Source organism: Mustela erminea, chromosome 10, assembly GCF_009829155.1.
Source record: "Mustela erminea isolate mMusErm1 chromosome 10, mMusErm1.Pri, whole genome shotgun sequence".
Lineage (NCBI taxonomy): Eukaryota > Metazoa > Chordata > Mammalia > Carnivora > Mustelidae > Mustela > Mustela erminea.
The window spans coordinates 44,814,184-44,837,068 of NC_045623.1; the positions used below are offsets into that span (position 1 = coordinate 44,814,184).

General features: G+C 36.6%; 1 protein-coding gene across 6 annotated transcripts in view; it reads right to left on the bottom strand.

Annotated features, from left to right (window-relative positions):
• The window catches only part of NEXN (nexilin F-actin binding protein), a 54,779-nt gene that overhangs the window by 17,376 nt on the left and 14,518 nt on the right, over positions 1-22,885 (bottom strand). For 3 of the 6 annotated variants that reach the window (XM_032303523.1, XM_032303524.1, XM_032303525.1), the window contains 7 exons: positions 11,194-11,272; positions 9,600-9,791; positions 9,325-9,403; positions 9,091-9,239; positions 2,548-2,589; positions 1,162-1,356; positions 884-1,060 (listed from right to left, as the gene is read on the bottom strand). In XM_032303523.1, coding sequence (XP_032159414.1) covers positions 884-1,060; positions 1,162-1,356; positions 2,548-2,589; positions 9,091-9,239; positions 9,325-9,403; positions 9,600-9,791; positions 11,194-11,220 — 861 coding nt within the window. In that variant the 5' untranslated portion in view covers positions 11,221-11,272. The remainder of the gene's footprint in view (positions 1-883; positions 1,061-1,161; positions 1,357-2,547; positions 2,590-9,090; positions 9,240-9,324; positions 9,404-9,599; positions 9,792-11,193; positions 11,273-22,885) is intronic. The other 3 variants (XM_032303527.1, XM_032303528.1, XM_032303526.1) reach the window with 2 other exon arrangements.

Here is a 22,885-nt window from a genome sequence, read left to right on the forward strand (position 1 = left end):
ATGCTCTTAGCCACTATACTCTATACTTACACACACATACATATATCGATATACCTTATATGACAAACTGCGTATTCTATAGGAAACATTTTGTTATGTTCAAAACTGGACCAAAACTAAGTGTACATTTATAACTAGACTTGAAAGTATGCATGTACTGTACCCTGTCATTAAATATACTAAAGGCTGAACTAAAGATAAAGAGAAACCAGGCTCATCGACTATTTTGCATATTTATGATTTATAATATAAAAATAAAAATTTAAAAAGCATAGGGGCACGTGGGTGGCTCAGTTGTTAAGCTTCTGCCTTTGGCTTAAGTCATGATCCCAGGGTCCTGGGATCAAGCCCTGCATCGGGCTCCCTGCTCTGTGGGAAGCCTGCTTCTCCCTCACCCACTCCCCCAGCCTGTGTTCCCTCTCTCACTGTCTCTGTCAAATAAAATCTTTAAAAGAAAAAATTTAAAGCATATTTGGTAAAATGTCTCCTTAAGGGAAACTAGAAAATAATACAGATGCATTTATATAGGAAAAATGTACAGTTTCAAAATCAGAACTTTTTATATAGAAAATCTCCTTGAATATAGGAATGAATTTTATCTAAAGCCAGCTTCCTTCCCTAATAGTAAATGTTTTATATGTCACATTTATGTACCATGTATAAAAATGTAATTTATAGGTTATATATCATTATATGTAATGTCATTATATATAAATATATACGTTATGGGGCACCTGCTGGCTCAGTTGGTGGAGTGTGCAACTCTTGATCTCAGGTTTGTGGGTTCAAGCCCCACACTGAATATAAAGATAATATAATAAAACTTAAAAATATATATATTTTATATATTTAAAAATACGTTTTAGATATATATTTGTTTTACCATTTGCCGCCTTGCTTCTTCAAAAGCACGTTTCTCTTCTGCTAAACGTTGTCTTGCTTCCTCTTCAGCTTGCCTCCTTCGGTTTTCTTGTCTTTGTCTTTCCAGTTCTTCAAAAGTTAGTTTCAATTTTCCAGGAGAGAGTGATTCTCTTTTTGCCTCACTTTCTAGTTCTTCATCCTAAGAAACATTGTGAAAACACATCTATTAATCACAAAAAGAAGTGCTGGTAACTTAACTGCTTTGATTTGTTCCTAAAAAACCAAAAAAATAAAAATTACCATGACCAACGAAAGACACTTCGCTTCCTTGAGAGATCGCCGTTGTTCTTCGTATCTTATTCTTTTATCTTCTTCATACTTGATCCTTTCTTTTTCTTCTCGTTCTTTCTCTAGATCCTCAAAATTCTTTATCTTCCCAGAAGTTTTATGTGATTTGACAGGTACCACTGTTATAAGTAGTGAATCATCTCCTTCCTAATTTACAAAATAGATAATTAGCAAATTTCTTGCTAACCAAAGTTTTGGCTTCAGGGGACTTTACCTCCATTATTGGTGTATTTCATTACATTGCCATCAATGTTATGAAGAACAAAAATTTATTATTTTTTTTTTACCGATTTCTATTCAATAGTTCTTTCTCTGAATTCACTGTACATTGAGTTAATTTAACTGAAATCCATTGCTGATAAGGTTCAAGGAGCATCTTCTTTCCTAGAAGGTGGTGTTAATACAGCTGTTTGGATAAAACCGCATGACATCATCTGAATTTAGCTGTCCGTGCACTAGTTCCACAAAAGGTGATATACATGTGAGTGTACTCTCAATCAATTTGATGGTGGATAGATACAGTTTAAACACACACAAAAGTCTCTCCATAGGGCTTTGTTCCTCCATGTAAGTTTTTAAATACTTAACAAAAGTATTATTTAGTGAGGAAAAACAAACAGTATTTCTAAGTTATTTATAAAACGCTTATAGACAATACTCATTAGCATTTGGTCCTAGTAAAATATTCTTAAATTTGTTTTTAAAATTCATTTTAATTAGTTCTATTATGTAATCTATTGTTACCTCTGAACTTTTTAAAAAATAAAGTTATAATATGTAACACATGCCTCTAAAATAAAATTCCTTCCAATTTATGTGGCTGTAGTTTTAGGCACACCATCAAATTGACTGATGTTCAACTTTCTCTGTTAGATAAAAAGGGATTAACTAAAATATCTGTGGTTGTTGAACATTCCTTCATTGTACTAGACACTGTACTTTCTACTAGTATGTGATAATCAAAACAAACTTATGAAGAACTCTGAGGAAAGAAGACAAATGAAAAAAAACCCTGCTTTTAAAAAATGTTAGCTTTCAACAATCTTGACTATTAGTAACAGTTCAAGAAATGTGTAGTCTTGACAGAGTATCTCAAATTGAGGCTTGTGTCTCTAACCATGAAAGCAAAAACATACTTTTTTTTCATACTTTTAAGACACTAAGCTATTGTTTGAAAGTGCAGAAGTATGATCTTGCTTTGCAAAATACTTTTGTCCTTTTTGTTGTTGTTGCTCTAATTATAATAAAAATAAAAATGCTTTTAATTTTTTAATTAAAAGATTATTTGTGAACCAGATAATTTTAGGTGATGTTTCATTAAAGGAAATGTCCATTTACCTCTGGTGCTGATTCAGTTCCCGTATTGTTTATGTCCTCAATCTATTGAATGAGAATTTCATATCATTACATTACATTGAATTTCTGCTTTCTGCTTTTAAATATACACTTGAAAAGTAATTTAGCTGTGATTTATGGTAAATTTTCAAATTTATAATTTTTTAATATTTTTATGTTTCTCCAAATTAGCCTATTATGTCCTTTTAAGTGGAGATTAAACCTTATATTAGTTTTTGTATTTTGACATAAAAATCAGTATCTAGGGAATATATTAAGAAAAAAATGAAAATAAAGCCTACCTTTGTAATTCTGCAATTTGAGTGGACCAAACTCTTATGACCTGCTTGCTGTAAGCTTACAAGTAGCAATTATAAATTAGCAATAAAACTAAGATACAGAAACATTTCTCCATTCTCTGTCTCTGCCCCAGCCAAAGTAAAACCTATCATTAGTAATCAAATAATCATGACTATATTTTGCAATATCAATATATGGAAAAAATATAACTGACACAGTAATACAGTGCAGTGCACTAGCTTTCACTTGGCAAGTTTAGTAGGGACAAGAACTCGGGTAGATATAATCGTTTACTCTCTATTTTAACCACATCTGAGAGGAAAAGGCCCTCATTCAATAGAAGGGGTCTCAACTTGGACATTACTCATCAGAAACACCATAAGGGCAGCTTAAGGGTCAGGCTAATGAATGTAACAAACAGAAACAAGAGAGAAGATAGATGGTTTAAATAATGCAGTGTTTGAGATCTCAGGAAAAGGAAACATAAGCAGTGGGAAAATGGGAGAAGTTAGAAAGTAAACATTCATATTGTTTATGTTTTGACATGATTTTTAACATAAGTGGAAGAATCTGGAAGTAGTTCATTCCTTAACCAGTCTAAGGGAATTCTGTTGTACCTTGGTTCATAGGAGGAACTAGACTGGCTAAGTCCCTGTTCTTCATCATTTCACTTTCCTTTTCTATATTCTCTGTCATGGGAGAATTAATACATTTTATTAAGATAACAAATTTCTTGAAAAATAAATTCTGAATAATTTAATTAACAATAAATTGGATTTTACACATTAATTTTATTATGTTGTGTTTAGAATAATTTCTTTTGCACAATTATTTATTACATATATTGCTATGTAAATGGTGAAAGTTTTAGTGAGTGCTGTGTTCTACTAAGAAAAATTTTATACTATAATAAAATAATTACAAAATTATTTCTCTTCAGTGGCCTGGTTCTGTTGGAAGAGCATGTGACACCTGATCCTCAGTGTCACAGGTTCAAGCCCCACACTGGATGTAGAGATTTTTCTTTTTAAAGATTTTATTTATTTGAGAGAGAGAGAGAAAGAGAGAGAGGGAACACAAACAGGGGGAGTGGGAGAGAGAGAAGCAGGTTTTCCACCAAGCAGGGAGTTGATCCCAGGACCCCAGGATCATGACCTGAGCCAAAGGCAGATGCCCAGGCGCCTCTAGAGATTACTTTAAATAAATAAATAAACTTAAGGAAAAAAAAGTATTTACCTTCTAAAAAATGCTAACAATTCCTTGACAAATCACATTTGTCTCTCAATAAAAAGTTCTAGGAGAAATGGTGAGAAGCCAAACTTTGAGAGTATAGGAAAGAAATTCTAAACGTCTTAACTCCAAATTTCTTTTTTACTTGCTGCTAAAACATACTCTGATTTTTATTAGCTTATGGTAAGATAATAAATTATATCTGGAGTGGCTTTTATTTTGTTGTTGTATGCTGGCTTCATTGCTCATTTTAAGCCACTGTTAAAACTTTAACAAAGACAGAATTTTATTTCCATTGGGTTTCAATAAACAAAGGAAAAGGTGAATTTGTCTGAGTGGCCATGTTGTCAGTATATTCACAGAGAACTGAGACATTCAGTTCTGTTATATTGTTGGCTCTCAGAAGCTACCACCCAAGAAATGCTTTGCAACTTTTTTTTTTTAAATAAGATTTTATTTATTTATTTAACATAGAGAGAGATAGACTACAAACAGGCAGAAAGAGGTGGAAGTTGGGGGAAGCAGGCTCCCTGCTAAGCAGAGAGCCCTACACAGCCTCGATCCCAGGACCCTGAGATCATGAACTGAGCCGAAGGCAGAGGCTTTGGGAACCCACTGAGCCACCCAGGTGCCCCTCAACTATTTCTTTTGATTATGAAAAGGAAACTCCTTTTACTCCTTCCCAGAGCAACTTCCTTTTGACCCCTTTGTTTCCAACATCCTAGTCCTCTACCAATAAATTCTCATTTTATAAGTTGACAGATGTTAACCTTGCCCATTGGGAGTATCCTCAAAGATAACCAGATTATACTAAATTAAGATTCTCCCCCAAATTTTATAGGTCTTGATTCTAACATTTAGTATATGAAGTCTACCCATTTTTAATTCATCATAAGATCCTAGAATCTCATAGTTATCTTCCTAACTCAGGAATCCCTTCTCAAGCATTCTTGGATATGGACTTGTACAAGTGGGTTTTTCAAATTAACATGAAAACTTTTTTTTTCTTTTAAACTCCATCCCCAATGTGGGGCTCGAACTGATGATCCCAAGATCAAGTCATATGCTCCACCAACTGAGCCACCCAGCTGCCCCAACATTGAGATTTTTCCTGATTGCCTATGTCATACTTCTTAAATTCAAAGATAGATTCAATTTTATTAGACGTGAGCAGAAAAAAAATTTTTAATTGGACTTTCCATATTTGTAAGATAAAATTACTATTAATAGTTTATTTTGCTCTACACATTCTCAAATAATGTAATAAGCCAAAATTTTCATTAAGCAGGACTCTAAGGCACCCTGCCAGGTAGTTTCTGGAGTTACTAAAGAAGTGGCTTTTTTTCCCCCACAATACTCTGTCTCCCTCTCTCTCTTAGTATCCCATGTCTTCATCATATTCAAACTCACTTCTTCAACACAGGCATAGTTTTTCTTTGAGAAACCACTGCCTATATAGTCAGTTCTTGGGGTCGTAGTGAATCTTAAAGTCTCATGAGTCTAGCTAGTGCTTTTTGAAAAAGTATATAAAACTTAAAATAAGTAGACTAACCACCTGTACATACCCACTATTTGTTGTCAAATACCTTATATTTTAATTATAAATTTTATTACCTTATTTTATAATTTACATTATAAATGTAATTATATATGCTAATATAGTTTATATTTATAATATAAAATCTATAATACTTACTATATTTGTATTTCCGGGTGAAATTTCATTGCAAAATTAATTCTCATCTTTGTGACTGGAAATGGGAGAGATAAAGTACATGCCCATCCTGGGATGCCTGGGGGGCTCAATGGTTAAGCATCTGTCTTTGGCTCTAGTCATGATCTCCAGGTCCTGGGATCAAGGCCCACGGGGGAGCTTCCAGCTCAGCAGGGATCCTGCTTCTCCCTCTCCCTCTGCCTCTGTCTCTCCCCCTGCTTGTGCTCTCTTTGTCTCTCTCTCTCTCAAATGAATAAATAAAATCTTTAAAAATAAATTAAAATAAAAAATAAAGTACATGCCATCCTTCCTTTAGATAAAGAGGTACAAAGCGATAAAATACAGGTAATTCTAACTCTTTTCTATAATTCATCTGGCATATGTCATTTTAAAAAATTTATTTGTCAGACAGAGAGAGCACAAGCAAGGGGAGCTGCAGGCAGAGGGAGAAGCAGGCTCTCTGTTGAGCAGAGAGCCTGATGTGAGACTAGATCCCAGGACCTTGGGATCATGACCTGAGCCCAAGGCAGATGCTTAACTGACTGAGCCACCCAGGCATCCTTGGTATATGTCATTATATGCCACTATACAAGTGGCTATTCATGGCACAGAAAGTTTTTTTTTTTTAAGATTTTATTTATTTATTTGATAGGCAGAGATCACAAGTAGGCAGAGAGGCAGGCAGAGAGAGAGGAGGAAGCAGGCTCCCTGCTGAGTAGAAAGCCCGATGTGGGGCTCAATCCCAGGACCCTCAGACCATGACCTGAGATGAAGGCAGAGGCTTTAACCCACTGAGTCATCCAGGTGCCCCCAGAAAGTTTGTTTTGTTTTTTTTTTCAAATTTTGGGTAAACTTCTTTGACATGTAAGTGTGACATACACTTTGCCTTCTTTGTCATTTTTCTTTTTAGAAAGACAGGAAATTTTAAGGAGCATAGCAAATAGATTGAAGGCATTTGAAGAGTAGGCAAAAAAGAGCCAGATACAAAAAAAAAAAAAAAAAAAGAGCCAAGTATAGTTTTGCGATAAAAATGGTTTTATACTGTGAAGACTATGTTAATTTGTTAATGATGAGAGATGGAGGAAAAGCTAAAATGGTTTCATGATATTTTATCTACATGTACTATTATTTAGGTGAAATGTTATTTATAGCCTACTTACTGTCTACCATGCACTGTTCTAAGTGCTCTGCACTAACTCATTATAATCTTTTTTTTTAAAGATTTTATTTATTTATTTGATAGAGAGAGATCACAAGTAGTCAGAGAGACAGGCAGAGAGAGGAGGAAGCGGGCTCCCCGCCAAGCAGAGAGCCCCATGTGGGGCTTGATCCCAGGACCCTGGGATCATGACCTGAGCCGAAGGCAGAGGCTTTAACCCACTGAGCCACCCAGGTGCCCCTATAATTTTTTTTTTTTTAAGATTTATTTATTTATTTATTTATTTGAGAGAGACAGAGAGCAAGCAGGTGTGCATGAGCAGTGTGAGGACACAGAGAAAGAAAGAGGGGAAGCAGACCCCCTGCTGAGTGGGGAGCCTGATGCGGGGCTCAATCTTAGGACCCCGAGATCATGACCTGAGCTGAAACCAAGAGTCAGATACTTAACAGAGGCCCTCATATAATCTTATCAACAACTCTAGGCAATAAGTACCATTTCATTAACCTCAATACACTGATTGTCTCTTTTGATCTTACAAACTAGGTTAAGTGCATAAACAGTATCACTGTCATCATTTCAAGTCTGTGACTACAGATAATTTATAATATAAAACAAGAATCAATGCATGAATGAAATTTTGTGAATTGATCGATTCTTTACTTAATAAAATAAAATTAAGACTATTAGACTTCAAGTTTATATGTCATTATAATCATTAATCATTTTGAGAGAATAGATTTTCTGAAAATTAGATCAGATTCTTGACTTTTCTTTTATTAAAAGATTTTATTTATTTGACAGAAAGAGAGAGAGCACAAGGAGGGGGAGCAGCAGGCAGAGGGAGAGGAAAGAGCGGACTCCCCACGGAGCAGGGACCCGGATGGGGAGCTTGATCCCAGGACCCTGGTATCATGACCCGGCTGGAGGTAGATGCTTAACCCACTGAGCCACCCACGTGCCCTCAGAGTCTTGAGTATTTTAAAAATACTTACCAACCTCTTAGTTCTTATGCTTTAAGCTAAAAAATATGGGAATCAAAATTCATTAAAAGGACTAATTAAGATCATAGTAGTAATTTTTTTCTCCCCTCTAATTTGTTCCTTGTGGCTATGAGCATCAATGATGGCTATCCGAAGGAAATAGCTGCCACACATTTCTGCCCTTTTCTACCACCATCCCCAACTTAAAAAAACAAAAAAAGCTGGAACGCCTGAGTAGCTGCTCAGTTAAGTGTCTGCCTTCTGTTCAGGTCATGATCCCAGGCTACTGGGATCAAGTCCGGTGTTGGGCTCCTTCCTCAGCCCGGAGGCCTACTTCTCCCTCTGCCCAGCAGCTCCCCCTGCTTGTGTGCTCTGTCTCTGATGAATAAATAAAATCTTAAAAAAAAAAAAAAAAACACCTCTAAAAGCAAAAAAAGTTAATAAGCTAGTTAATAGCCTAACAGTGGCTCAGTCGTTTGGCGTCTGCCTTCAGCTCAGGTCATAATCCCAGGGTCCTGGGATCAAGCCCTGCATCAGTCTCCCTGCTCCATGGGAAGCCTGCTTCTCCCTCTCCACGCACTCTGCTTATATTCCCTCTCTTGCTCGCTCGCTCTCTCTCTGTGAAATAAATAAATAAATAAAATCTTAAAAAAAAAATCTAATAATACCATTATTAAATAAAATATGATTTGTCTCAAATTCTTGAGTAGGAAGATATCCTAATTAAGCTTCATGTGTAATAACCAACAAGTATTTATTGATTACTATTGAAAGACCATTGTCTTTCAATAGTATTGAAATATTGAAATAATATTTCAATTATTGTGGATAGTTTATGTGAAACTGCCTTACATCTTTGTGAAACCCTCTAACATGTCAGGAAAAACAAGAAATGTGGACCATGTAAGGAATATGGACTGAATGACAAGATGGTACACAACAAAAGTTATCTCAGCATTCAACCTTAAAATTAAGTACATTCTGCCCTTATCCTTCTTGGCATTTGATAATAAATATCCGTACTTAAGATCTTGTTTTCAAGTTAGCGGCTGCTTAATAAGCTAACGTTATATTAAAATATTTTAATTAGGCAATGTATGGGTTAGTTTCAGTCTGTACAATTAGTTTCTGAAGCACATACCAATTCAATACTTAGTGAATACCTGCTCGGCCCTTTTTGCTAATTCACGTTGTATCTTCCTCTTCTCTAACATGTCCTGCTCAATTCTGCGTCTTCGCTCCTCCTCCGTCCTCTTTCTCTGGTCCTCTTGTCTTTGTTTCTCCATTTCAGCAAATCTACCTTTAACAGTTCCTAAGAACATATGAAACACGTTCGATATTCTGCTACGTTTCCCTTTTTGCAATTTCATTTACAATTTACCTTTCAAGTTTCTTACCTGTTAGCTTTGGGACATAAGCCTTTTCTACTTTCGAAGATGCCTCTTCCTCATCATCAGATGCAAGCATGTCTTTAATCTAAATGGTTAAATGAATTAATATGAACGTGTCCAAAATTTAGACTAAATTATATTATATTCAGAGTTCAAAATTAACTTATACAGGAAATTATTTTAATTATAGTGAATATAAAATATGGTTAATGTGAATAATAAAGTCTAAATTAAAAAGATGAAAATTAATTTTGCACAAGAATAAAATAAAATAAAATAACCTCCTGCTTTCTCCTGTTCCATTCTCTCTCTCTAATATATTGTTCTTTTCTTCTTTGTTTTTCATCTCTAGATCTCCTTTGATTTCTTTCTTCCCTGGCTCTCTGCATGGCTTCAAACTTATCCTTTACATCACCCTTGCCAAGTTTTGGCACATAGGTTTTTGGGACAGGTTTAGATGAAGAAAGCAGAATCTTCGTTAGAAGAAAATAAAGAGAAAAAGGTTAAAAAAAAATAACACAGGAAGAAATCAGATAAAGATAGATCAGAACAAGCAACATAAGAAATACTTATTAGAACAAAATAGAAACAAGTTTGAAACATTTGTACAATCATAATCTGATTACTTGCTAAAGTCTAAGTATGAAACATGAAATTAAGAAAATATGAGTAAAACCTTTATTAATATAAAGAAGTACCATTTTGTAGGTGTATTCCCCTGAAGCTGAAGGCTAGTGAAATAGAAAAATTGAATACTGGGTTGTAATTTAAAACAATATACTCTATTTTCCTACACCATAATTAAAGATTCAGATTTGTCATCTCTCCCTTAGAAGATACCAGGACTAATTTCAATAAATTAGGTGAAGGTAAAAACAAAGCAAAAGTTTAGGCTTTCAGATTTAAAGTCTAATTCACATATCAACACTCTTGCTTGTTTCCCTAAAAAATATGAATCAAACTGAAGGCAGTCCTTTATTTCCATGTGTGGCTGAGGTGTACTAGGGTCTTTACATATAAGCAGTGATTTTGAGGTTGGTACTGTTGCTGTATAGCCCATCTAAAATGTCTGTAAACCAACATTAAAAATGTGTAAAAACGTATCACTCCAAGCAGGTTGAACTCTAAGGTGGCAAAAGAGCTTCCCAGAAAAGGAGAAATCGAGTAAAAGACTGCAGCAAATATTTCCCTCCACTCTAAAACCAGGAAAGCCGCTTGTTTTAATTATTTTGAAAATTAAGCTGATTGCTAAAAAGTTTCAGTAAATAAAACGTCAGTGCCTCAGAACACCAAACCCTTTTCTCCTAGTGATAATGGAAAATTACTTATTAATCTGTCGCATACCCAGCCCTTATTTTATTATTGTCTTGTGCTGTCATTGGCCATGTAAGGTTTTTTTTTTTTTTTAATTCATAATGCTGGGGTGTCAGCAAATGAACTCTTCTTACTACAACTCCCAGTAAGTACAGCCAAGAACCAGAAAAAAAGTGAAGAGAAGTTTTACTGCAGCTGCTGGAAAAAGTAGCTGAGAAGGAGCCTCACTTGAGAGTGAATTATTGCTTTCTCCCAAAGATAAACATCAAATCTGGCTTTTTAATACTAAAAAAAATAACTTCTAAGACTTATCAAAGTATTAAAATTCTATTCAAGGTGCTAGCCATCACATCTACTTCACAGTCATCCACAAATTTAATAATTATGCTGCCAAGATTTGGACCCAAATGAAAACACTGGGCCCAGGAACAGCCTATGAACTTTAGCTTTTACATTTTCTGTCCTGACACTATATCATTATGAACTATGACCTTCCCACCAAGCATATCTATGTTTCTGGAGCACTGTAGTCAATCCTATGTTTCCTCTTTGGAGACTTACCTCAGCCTTTTGGGAAATATCATTCATGTTTGCTGAATGCGGTCTCAGGGGGTTTTTGGAGTTCTATATGTTTTTGCACCTGAAAAAATATATTAGTATTGAGTAACAATTTTTAATGACTTAATTCCTAATATGTATGTATATTTGTAAATAGAAACAGCATGTTAATTGCTCCTCAAAAAACATTGACACAATCCAGGCAAGTAATAAACTGGGATAACCTTCAGTTTCCTTTCCCAAGATTCAGAGTATAGAAGGGACAAGGCACATTAGGTATTAAGAGATCCTTATAGGAGCATCTGGGTGGCTCAGCTGTAGTGTCCAACTCTTCATTTCAGCTCACATCATGATCTCAGGGTCATGAGATCAAGTCCTGTGACAGGCTCCATGCTCAACACGGAGTCTGCTTGAGTAGCTCCCTCTCTGTCCCTCCCCCTCGCTCGCTCGCTCTCACTCTCTCAAATAAATAAATCTTTAAAAAAAAAAAGATCCTTGTAAATTCAGAAGAGCTTGTTGAATGTATCAAGTGTACTTGCAAAGAATTTGTATTCTGAAGTTACTGGGTATATTATTCTATAAATATCAACTAGGTCAAGGTAGTTGATTGTGTTATTTAGATCTTCTGTGTCTTTACTAATTTTTTTTGTGTGTGTGGCCTAGCTCTTCTAACAGTCTTCAACTATGTGAAATTGGCTATTTCTTCCTTTAATTCCGTCTATTTCTTTTCATGTAATTTCAAGCTCTTTTAAGTGGATATGCATTATAGTATCTTCTTTTTGAATTGACTCCTTCATCAATATAAAATTTTCTTTTTTTTTTTAAGATTTTATTTATTTTATTTGACAGAGAGAGAGATCACAAGTAGGCAGAGAGGCAGGCAGAGACAGAGGGGGAAGCAGGCTCCCCGCTAAGCAGAGAGCCCGATGCAGGGCTCAATCCCAGGACACTGAGATGGTGACCTGAGCCGAAGGCAGCGGCTTAATCCACTGAGGCACCCAGGTGCCCCAATATAAAATTTTCTTTTGATCTGTCTTGAACTTATTGGATATTAAAATAGCTGCACCAACTTTAACCTGAATGATGTATATAATTTTCTAGTTATTTACTTCGCATTGGTCCATATAATTGGACCTTGGTTTTTTGAAAAATCAATTTTTTTAAAGATTTTTATTTATTTATTTGACAGACAAAGATCACTAGTCAGAGAGGCAGGCAGAGAGAGAGAATGAGGGGAAGCAGGCTCTCTGCTGAGCAGAGAGCCCGATGTGGGGCTCGATCCCAGGATCCTGAGATCATGACCTGAGCCGAAGGCAGAGGCTTTAACCCACTAAGCCACCCAGGTGCCCCGAAAAATCAATTCTGATAATATCTTTTAATTGCAGCATTTAGTCCATTAACATTTAATGTTATTATTTACATCAGTGGGCTTTAGTCTACCATTTAACTATTTGCTTCTTGCTTGCCTTTTTTTTTTTTCCTTCTTCTATTACTGTTTCCCTGCCTACTTCTGAATTGAATAATTTTTAGAATTTTATCCATTGGCTTAAAAAATTTTAAAGGCTGTACTAATTGACATACAATAAACTACTTTTAAAAAGTGCACATTTGATAAGCTGACATATGAATGTACCTGTGACAACATCACCATAAAAGAATATATATTTACCCACAAAATTTTTCTCAGACCCCTTAACTCCCTCCTTTTCTTGCTTTTCCCACCCCCATCCCCAGGCAGGTATGCTTTTAGTCACTGTAGATGAAATTTTCTATAAATGGAATCAGATAGTATGTACTCTTTTGTCAGGCTTCTTTACCCAACATAATTATTTCTGAGATTCATCCATGTTGTTATATATATCAAAGGTTCATTCCTTTTTAGTGCTGAATATTATTCCATTGTATGAATATACCACAATCTGTTGATGGATATTTGGGTTGTTTATAGTTACTATTATACATAAAACTGCTATGAATATTCATGTACAAGTCTTTGTGTGAACATACGTTTTTTTATTTCTCAAGTAAAGTATAATGGCCAAGACTTATGGTAGATGTATGTTTAACTTCTTTGTTTTTATTTTTTATTTATTTTTTTTTTTTTATTTTTTTTTTTAATTTTTTTTTTTTTTTTAAAAGATTTTATTTATTTTTCAGAGACAGAGGGAGAGAGCGCGAGCGAGCACAGGCAGACAGAGAGGCAGGCAGAGGCAGAGGGAGAAGCAGGCTCCCTGCCGAGCAAGGAGCCCGATGTGGGACTCGATCCCAGGACCCTGGGATCATGACCTGAGCTGAAGGCAGCTGCTTAACCAACTGAGCCACCCAGGCGTCCCAACTTCTTTGTTTTTAAAGATTTTATTTATTTGACAGAGAGAGAGACACACACGGCGAGAGAGGGAACACAAGCATGGGGAGTGTGATAGGGAGACAGAGGCTTCTCGCTGAGCAGGGAGCCCGATGCAGGGCTCTATCCCAGGACCCCGAGATCATGACCTGAGTCAAAATCAAGACTGGGATGCTTAACCGAGTGAGCCACCCCGGTGTCTGATTAGTGAACATTATAATGAATCTTGAAAAAGTTAATGTAATTCTGACTTTGTTCTTTTTTAAACTTGTTTTTGAGTCCTTTGAATTCACATATAAATTTTAGAATCAGGTAATCAATTTCTGTAAAAATGCCTGCTGAGATTTTGATTGGGACAGCACTGAATCTGTAATGACATCTTGAGTCTTCTAAGCCATGAATTCTCCATTTTTAACTCTATTTATCTATACAACTCTCCATTTATTTATATATTCTATAATTTTTTTCTCAGAAATGTTTTGTAGTTTCCAGTATGCAGATCTTCCACATATTCTGTGAGATTATCCATAAATAATTCCATATTTTTTGATGCTATTATAAATGGTGTTATTTTTTTAGATTTCAATCGATGATTATTTGTTGGTAGTATATAGAAATATAATTTTTTAAAGGTTTATTTATTTGAGAGAGAGTGAGCAAGCATGAGTTGGGGGCTGGGCGAAGAAGCAGAGGAAGAGGTAGAAGCAGACTCCCCACTGAGTGGGGAGCCCGATGCTGGACTCGGTCCCAGGACCCCAGGATCATAACCTGAGCTGAAGGCAGATGCTCAACTGACTGAGCCACCCAGGTGCCCCTAGAAATATATTTTTAAATTCTGATCTTATATCCTGCTGCCTGGCTAAACTAACTTACTGGTTCCACCAGAGTTTTTTTGGAGATTCCACTAGATTTTCTAAATAGATGATTATATCATCTATGAATGCATTTCTACTTTTTCCCTTCCCATCTGGATGTCTCTTACTTCTTTTTTTGGCCTGACTATACTGGCTATAGGACGGTCGATGCAAAGTCAAATAGAAGTGAGGGGAGCAGACATCTTTGCCTTATTCCTGGTCTTGGGAGAAACATGATTAGTCTTTCACCATTAACTATGATCTTAGCTACAGATTTTTATTAGATGCCCTGTATGAGATTAAATTCCTTTCTATTCCTATGGTGCATGAGTAATTTCAGGAATGGATGTTGGATTTAATCTAATGCTTTTCCTGTATCTATTGAGTTAATCAGATGGTTTTTATTTTTATTATAGATTAATTTATTTTTCAAACGTTAAATCTACTTTACATTCCTAGGATAAACTTTATTTGGTCATGACGCATTATCTTTTTAACAGACTGATAAATTCAATTTGATGAAATTTTGTTAAGTTTTTTATCGATGTTTATGGGAGATACTGTAGTTTTCTTTTTTGGTAACATCTGCTTTTGTTAACAAAGTAATACTGCTCTCATAGACTGAGTTGGGAAGTATTTCTTCTTTAATTTTCTGTAAGACTTTCCTCATGTACAATTGATATCACTTTTTCCTTAAATATTTCCAAGAACATTCCAGTGAAGCCATCTGGGGCTGAAGTTTTCTCTCTGGAAGAAGACAATATGATGGAGGTGGATGGGACAGAATTCCATAAAACTATCAACAAAGTCTTAACTTTTACTGTTCAGTGAGCCTGTGGGTGGTTATTACATTATTAATAATACTTTCTAATAAAAGCAGGCCACATGTGACTGTGTGTCATTACCAAGGTTTGTGAGTAATCTGTGTGCCTGAGATAAAAATAACAAATAGCTCTAGTCCTGAGCTCTTACCTGAGTCACTCTATCACATCTAGAGTTAACTAGTAGAGATTTCTTCTTGTATAACTAATAAAACTTACCCTTCATTCTCCTAGCTTCTCAAACCTTAGAATGATTTCTGGCTCATTCTTCTTTTAGAGCTCCTAAATTATGATAGATTGTCAAAGATTTGTGAATGGTTCTTTCAAATTTGTTCAAATATATTACTTCACTATTTTCATTGCCTCCATAAATAATACGGGTGAGCCTTTAACACCTCACACTTTGATCACAATTTGATAATCACACCTAAATCCAAATTTCGATTCTGTGCTTCCCAGTTAGGAGTAGATAACATATGTGAAAAATTCTAGAACAATACCTAACATTAGTAGGTACCCACAGTTTTGATCAATTTCATTACTCATGGTCTCCCTCACTACCTTTTTTACCATCTTCAGTTAAAAATCTACATTCCCCTGCCAGTGAGCACATATTAATATATTATTGCATAATCTAAAAGAGTAATACCAAAGGACAAGAGGAAATTTTGAGCAATCTCACATAGGATTATAGGGATTGATAAATTTAGCTGGATAAACTGGCCAGAGGGAAATTTAGGGAACATTTTTTGTCTGTGTGTGCGGTGAAATGAAAGAAAATTGTGTGGTTTGCTGATGATGAAAAATTAGCCCGTCAAGAATAGTCCTGGAGAATAAATAAATCAGCTACCTTCATTTAATTTTTAAAAAAAATCTTCAAATTATATCTTGACTTATTTATAGATTCAGAATAAAATAAGCTTAATTTTTAAAATCAGTATGAGTAAAACCAGTCAAAAGTCTTTAAATATCATTTCAGTATTCTGAGCTCTGAAAATCTGTGAAAGTTTGAATAGTATTAACTTTAACTTTTTTTTTTTAAAGATTTTATTTATTTATTTGACAGAGAGAGATTACAAGTAGACAGAGAGGCAGGCAGAGAGAGAGAGAAGGAAGCAGGCTCCCTGCTGAGCAGAGAGCCCGATGTGGGACTCGATCCCAGGACCCTGAGATCATGACCTGAGCCGAAGGCAGCTGCTTAACCCACTGAGCCACCCAGGCGCCCTAACTTTAACCTTTTTAAAAGACTTTATTGATTTATTTGAGAGAGAGAGAGAGAGAATGAGAGAGGTCAGTTGGAGAAGCAGACTCCCTGCTGAGCAGGGAGCCCGATGTGGGACTCGATCCTGGGACTCCAGGATCATGACCTGAGTCGAAGGCAATCGCTTAACCAACTGAGCCACCCAGGTGTCCCTAAATTTAGCTTTTTAAAATAAAAGATAAGTGATCCTTTGCAGAGTTTGCTCTGTTCTGCATTTTGATGATAAAAAACTTGTAGCACAGTAAGTTTACAGGTTTTTTGTCTTACCTGTCTTTTTTTTAAAGATTTATTTATTTGACAGAGAGAGAGAAGCAGAGGGAGAGGGAGAAGCAGACTCCCCACTGAGCAGGGAGCCCAATGTGGGCCTCGATCCCAGGACACCGGGATCATGACCTGAGCAAGAGGCAGATGCTCAACCGACTGAGCCACCCAGACATCCCCAGACTTGTCTTTTAAGGTGTAGATTACAAACCAGTACGGTTCCTATCTCTCAAATAGTTTCATGTTAGAGAAAAAATTTTCAAAAACAAGAAGGCAAATATCTATAGGGTTCCTTTACATTTTTTATTATCTTCAAAGATTTTATTTAGAGGGAGGGGGGAAGCAGACTCGACACTAAGCGCAGAGCCCAATACAGGGCTTGATCTCACAGCCCTGACATCACCACCTGATCCGAAATCAAGACTCAGAGGCTCAACCGATGGTGCCACCTAGGCACCCCAGGATTCCTTTATAAATTTTTAAAAGGTGTAACTCTGCCTGGTAGAAAAAGCATTACATTCCAATTGCTAACCCAGTTATCTTCCTGAGCTAAAGTTAAAGGTATGAATTTAACTACGTTTGGATCAGTAACTTTACAAGAAAGAATTCTGTTCCACAGTCCATGATTGTATTCTCTTATTGAAACTGACTATCTCACTAATAAATCTTTTGATCACATATGAATAAAATGATATTAATAATCCAAGCTAACATTTTATGGAGACTTTACTGTGTGCCAGGAAATGTGCCAAGTGTTTAACAAGCATTATTTCATCCAGTCCCCTCAATAATCCTTTCAGGTAAAGCCTCTCAAAATTTCCAAGCCCAGTAATTTAAAAATTCTCAAAATATCAAGACAAGAATAATATCTTTGAGTTTATCAATAGGTTTGAAGCCTGTAAACTGTTACAGATGGAACACTGAGTCTTAGAAAGTTAAGTAACTTGCTCAGGACCACACAAGTAATGACTGGTGGACACAGGATACAACAGGCTGTCTGACTACAGAGTCTACAGTCTTTTTTTTTTTTAATTAAAAATTTTATTTATTTGGGACGCCTGGGTGGCTCAGTTGGTTGGGCGACTGCCTTCGGCTCGGGTCATGATCCCGGAGTCCTGGGATCGAGTCCCACATTGGGCTCTCAGCTCCATGAGGAGTCTGCTTCTCCCTCTGACCTTCTCCCCTCTCATGCTCTCTCTCTCTCTCAAATAAATAAATAAATAATCTTTAAAAAAAAAATTTTATTTATTTGACAAGAGATCACAAGTAGGCAGAGAGGCAGGCAGAGAGAGAGAGAGAGAGAGAGAGGCAGGCTCCCTGCTGAGCAGAGAGCCAGATGTGGGGCTTGATCTGAAGACCCTGAGATCATGACCTGAGCCAAAGGCAGAGGCTTAACCCACTGAGCCACCCAGACACCCCCACACTCTACAGTCTTACCCACTGTATTATACTAATGGAAAAGAAAGAAAGAAAGAAAGAAAGAAAGAAAGAAAAGTACAACTGGTGTATGCGGTGAAGGGAGGGCAATACCAGCCAGCTTAGAAGGTTTAACCTACTAGTGTAGTCAAATTATTTGAGAACCATAATTCTGAGCAGTAGGAATATACTGGAAGCTCAGAAGACATGACTGATAGTATTCTCTACATTTAATGAATTTGTAGTCTTGAGCTGGCAACTGGCAGTAGAATATGGTGCTGATATTTTGCCCCATGAGAGCACAATTTTTATTTAAGCACATTTATTTCATTTTAAGTTGATACGTGCTAGCAGTTATTCTCTTAGAATTACTTGGAGTTGAGTAGATCCCAGTTAGGTTATTAAATGATTCTCAAGTACTGAATGAAAAGCAGTTAACTCAGCTGGTTGTGGTTTAGTGAATTCATTCACATGTGATAAAGTCAGGTACTATTTTCTCTGATTCTAAAAGTACCGAAGTCAGCAACACGAGTTAGAGTTAGCAACAAGAGTTAGCACTCTTTTTGTTGTAATTAATGATAGTGAAAAATCAGGTAACAATATTCACATGAATGTCATTCTCTTAAGGAATGACCTCTTATCATTCTACTAAATTGCCTCTGAATTTATCTAGCAGAACATTACTTAAAAGTATACTCCTATAGTTACCAAATTCACTTTTAATTGTATGACAGTGAGGATTTTGATTTTATGAGGGATTTTTATTTTTACTCTTTTAAAAGATTATTTATTTATTTGACAGACAGAGATCACAAGTAAGCAGAAAGGCAGATAGAGAGAGAGAGAGAGAGAGAGAGGGGAGGAAGCAGACTCCCTGCTGAGCAGAGAGCCTGATGTGGGGATCGATCCCAGGACCCTGAGATCATGCCCTGAGTATATGTGATTCCAACAAAGTCATGACATGGACTGAAATGTTCAAAAATTATGTGAATGTCACACATGTTAGTGAATCATACATGAACCATACATTCTTCAAGGAAGTTCTGCAGAAGGAAGTCCAACAGTACTGATACATATAGCCGAGGAATGGATCATTAAGCTGAAAGTTTTCCATTTCCTTTAAATCCTCTCCTTTCTGTCTGCTACCACCCTCTCCATCTTCACTCCACAATGTCCTAAATACTCTGGCCCTCCCAGAAGGGCACAGTGACCTCAACTCTGCCCAAACTGCCTCCCTCTCATAGATCAGCCACCTAGGGACCAACTTGGACTAAATAATAGCTGCCTAATATGTAAATGATCACAATTTTTTGTGATACAAAGTATCTGAGGATACAAAAATTCCAGATCATTAATACACAGCAATCAGTTGCATTTCTATACACTAATAAGAAAGTAGCAGAAAGAGAAATTAAGAAAACAATCTCATTTTCAAATGCACTAAAAAGAATAAATACACCTGGGAGTAAGTTTAACCCAGGAAGTTAATTTTTGTGTATGCTGAAAGCTCTTTAAGACATAGATGAAAGAAACTGAGGACAACACAAACAAATGGAAAGATATAATGCCCATGGGTTGGAAGAATTGATATCATTAAAAAACATCCAAAACATACACAAAGCAATCTACAGATTCAATGCAATCTCTATCAAGATACTAACAGCATTTTTCATAGAAGTAGGACAAATAATTCTAAAATTTCTCTGGAATCACAAAAGACCTCAAATAGCTAAAGCAATCTTTTTTTTTTTTTTAGCCTTTTTTTTTTTAAAGATTTTATTTATTTATCAGAGAGAGAGAGAGAGGGAGAGAGAGCGAGCACAGGCAGACAGAATGGGAGGCAGAGGCAGAGGGAGAAGCAGGGTCCCTGCTGAGCAAGGAGCCCGATGTGGGACTCGATCCCAGGATGCTGGGATCATGACCTGAGCCGAAGGCAGCCGCTTAACCAACTGAGCCACCCAGGCGTCCCTAGCTAAAGCAATCTTGAGAAAGAAGAACAAAGTGAGGTATCACAATCCCAGATTTCAAAACATATTACCAAGCTGTAGAAATCTAAATAGTATGGTACTGGCACAAAAAGACATACGTAGATCAACGGAACAGAACAGGATAGAGACCACAAAAATAAATCCACTCCTACATGGTCAATTAATTTACAACAAAGGAAGCAGGATCATACAAGAGGGAAAATAAATGGTGATGAGAAAACTGGACAGCAACATGCAAAAGAACGAAACTTCTCTTTCTTACACCACACACAAAAATAAACTCAAAATGGATTAAAAAGACCTAAATCTGAGACCTGAAACCATAAAATGCATGGAAGAAAACAAAAGCAGTGATCTCTTGGAAATCGCCCCTAACGACATATTTATGGGTAGGTCTCCTCAAGCAAGGGAAACTTAGCAAAAATAAGCTCTTGGGACTACACCAAAACAATGAAGGAAACAGCAAAGGAAACCATCAGCCATCAAAAAGGCAACTCGCTGAATGGGAGAAGATATTTGCAAATGACATATGCAATAAGGGGTTAATATTCAAAATATGTAAAGAAGTTATACAATGCAACATCAAAAAAAAAAAAAAAAACACTCTAATTGAAAGATGGGCAGAGGACCCAAACAGACATTTTTTTCAAAGATGTACAGAGGGTCAACAGACATATGAAAAGATGCTCAGGGTGCCTGGGTGGCTCAGTGGGTTAAGCCGCTGCCTTAGGCCCAGGTCATGATCTCAGGGTCCTGGGGTAGAGTCCTGCATCGGGCTCTCTGCTCAGTGGGGAGCCTGCTTCCCTCTCTCTCTCTCTCTGCCTGCCTCTCCATCTACTTGTGATCTCTGTCAAATAAATAAATAAAAATCTTTAAAAAAAAAAAAAAAGAGAGAAAAGATGCTCAACATCACTAATCATCACGGAATGTAAATCAAAACCCCAGTGAGCTATAACCTCACACCTGTCAAAATGACTAAGTATCAAAAAGATAAGAAATAAGTGTTGGGAAGAATATGGAGAAGACATAACCTTAATGCACTGTTGCCGGGAATGCAAACCAGCGCCACCACTGTGAAAGATGGCATGGAGAGTCCAGTGTTTGCCATTCTAATGGTCATATATAATTCAGAAAGATAAATGCACCCCTATGTTTACTGCAGCATTATTTACAATACCCAAGATATGGAAGCAACCCAAGTGTCGATCAGTGTGTGGATGGATAAAGAAAATGTGAAGATAAACACACACACACACACACACACACACACACACACACACACAGAGGAATATTACTCAGGCATAAAAAAGAATGAGATCTTACCATTTGTGACAACACAGATGGGTTTACAGGGCATTACATTAAGTGAAATAAATCAGAGAAAGACAAATACCATATGATTTCACTTATATATGTGGAACCTAAAAAAACCAAATGAATAAAGAAACAAACCCAGTAAACTCTTAAAAACAGAGAATAAACCAGTAGTTGCCAGAGCAGGGGAGGCATGTAGAGGGATGGGCCCAATATATAAAGGGAATTAAGAAGTACAAACTCCAGTTATAAAATAAATAAGTCACGGGAATGAAAAGCACTATATAGGGAACACAGTAAATACGGTGACAACTGGTTGAGTACCCCATATCGTGGTGAACACTGAATAATGAATAGAATTGTTGAATAGATATGTTGTACACCTGAAACTAATATAAAACTCTGTTAACAACACTTCAGTTTTTCAAAACTGCATATTCAGGTTCAATCTTGTCCTAATGTTTCATAAACCTCCTCTCATATAAAAATGTTTAAACCAGTGTGTTTTTAAATTTGGCAAAAGGTTAATAAACATATTTTGAAGTCTTCAAAAGTACTCAACTAGAGCTTTTGTTGCTTAAGGACCCTTGTAGCAAAATGCTCAAAATTATATCCTGATGACACTTTCTCAGGAAACAGCTGATTTTCCAGTCACATTAGGAACACCGCAATGGTGGAGGAAGCACTGGAGTTAGACCCAGAAAACTTGTATTAGGGATTCTGTTTGGGCTCCTTATTAGATGCCTAGTCTTGGACAAGCCAGTTTACTTCTGTGAACTTCAGTTTCATATAAAAAATGGGCACAACAATACCTTTCTTTTTTTTTTTTTTTTAAAGATTTTTATTTATTTATTTGACAGAGAGATCACAAGTCGGCGGAGAGTCAGGCAGAGAGAGAGAGAGAGAAGCAGGCTCCCGCTGAGCAAAGAGCCCGATGCGGGGCTCGATCCCAGGACACTGAGATCATGACCTGAGCCGAAGGCAGCGGCCCAATCCACTGAGCCACCCAGGCGCCCCAACAATACCTTTCTCATTACACTGCCCAATAAAATGGACAGTTCCCTCCTTCAGAATGTCAAGACTGCATCTGACATTCTCAGGCACGCCTCCACTGGGAAGTCCTCCTCCCTTGGCACATGACGCCGCTCTCTCCCTGTTCCTCCGTGTCTCTGACCATTCCTTCTGTCTCCTCTGAGGGCTGCTCTGCTTCTCTCCACTTCTTCTATGTTGTCTGCCCACATGTTTCAGTCTTTGCCCTTTTCTTCTCACTCTACACTTTTTATTCAGTGATGTAATACATTTTGGTAGTTTTCATTGCCTTGTTAGCCACATCTGTGTCCACACCTTCCTCTCATGCTATCATCCACAAGGAAAAATTGGCACCCCTCCAGCCTTTGCACAGCTAGCTCCCTCAGCTTAAAGCTCTTCACTAACTC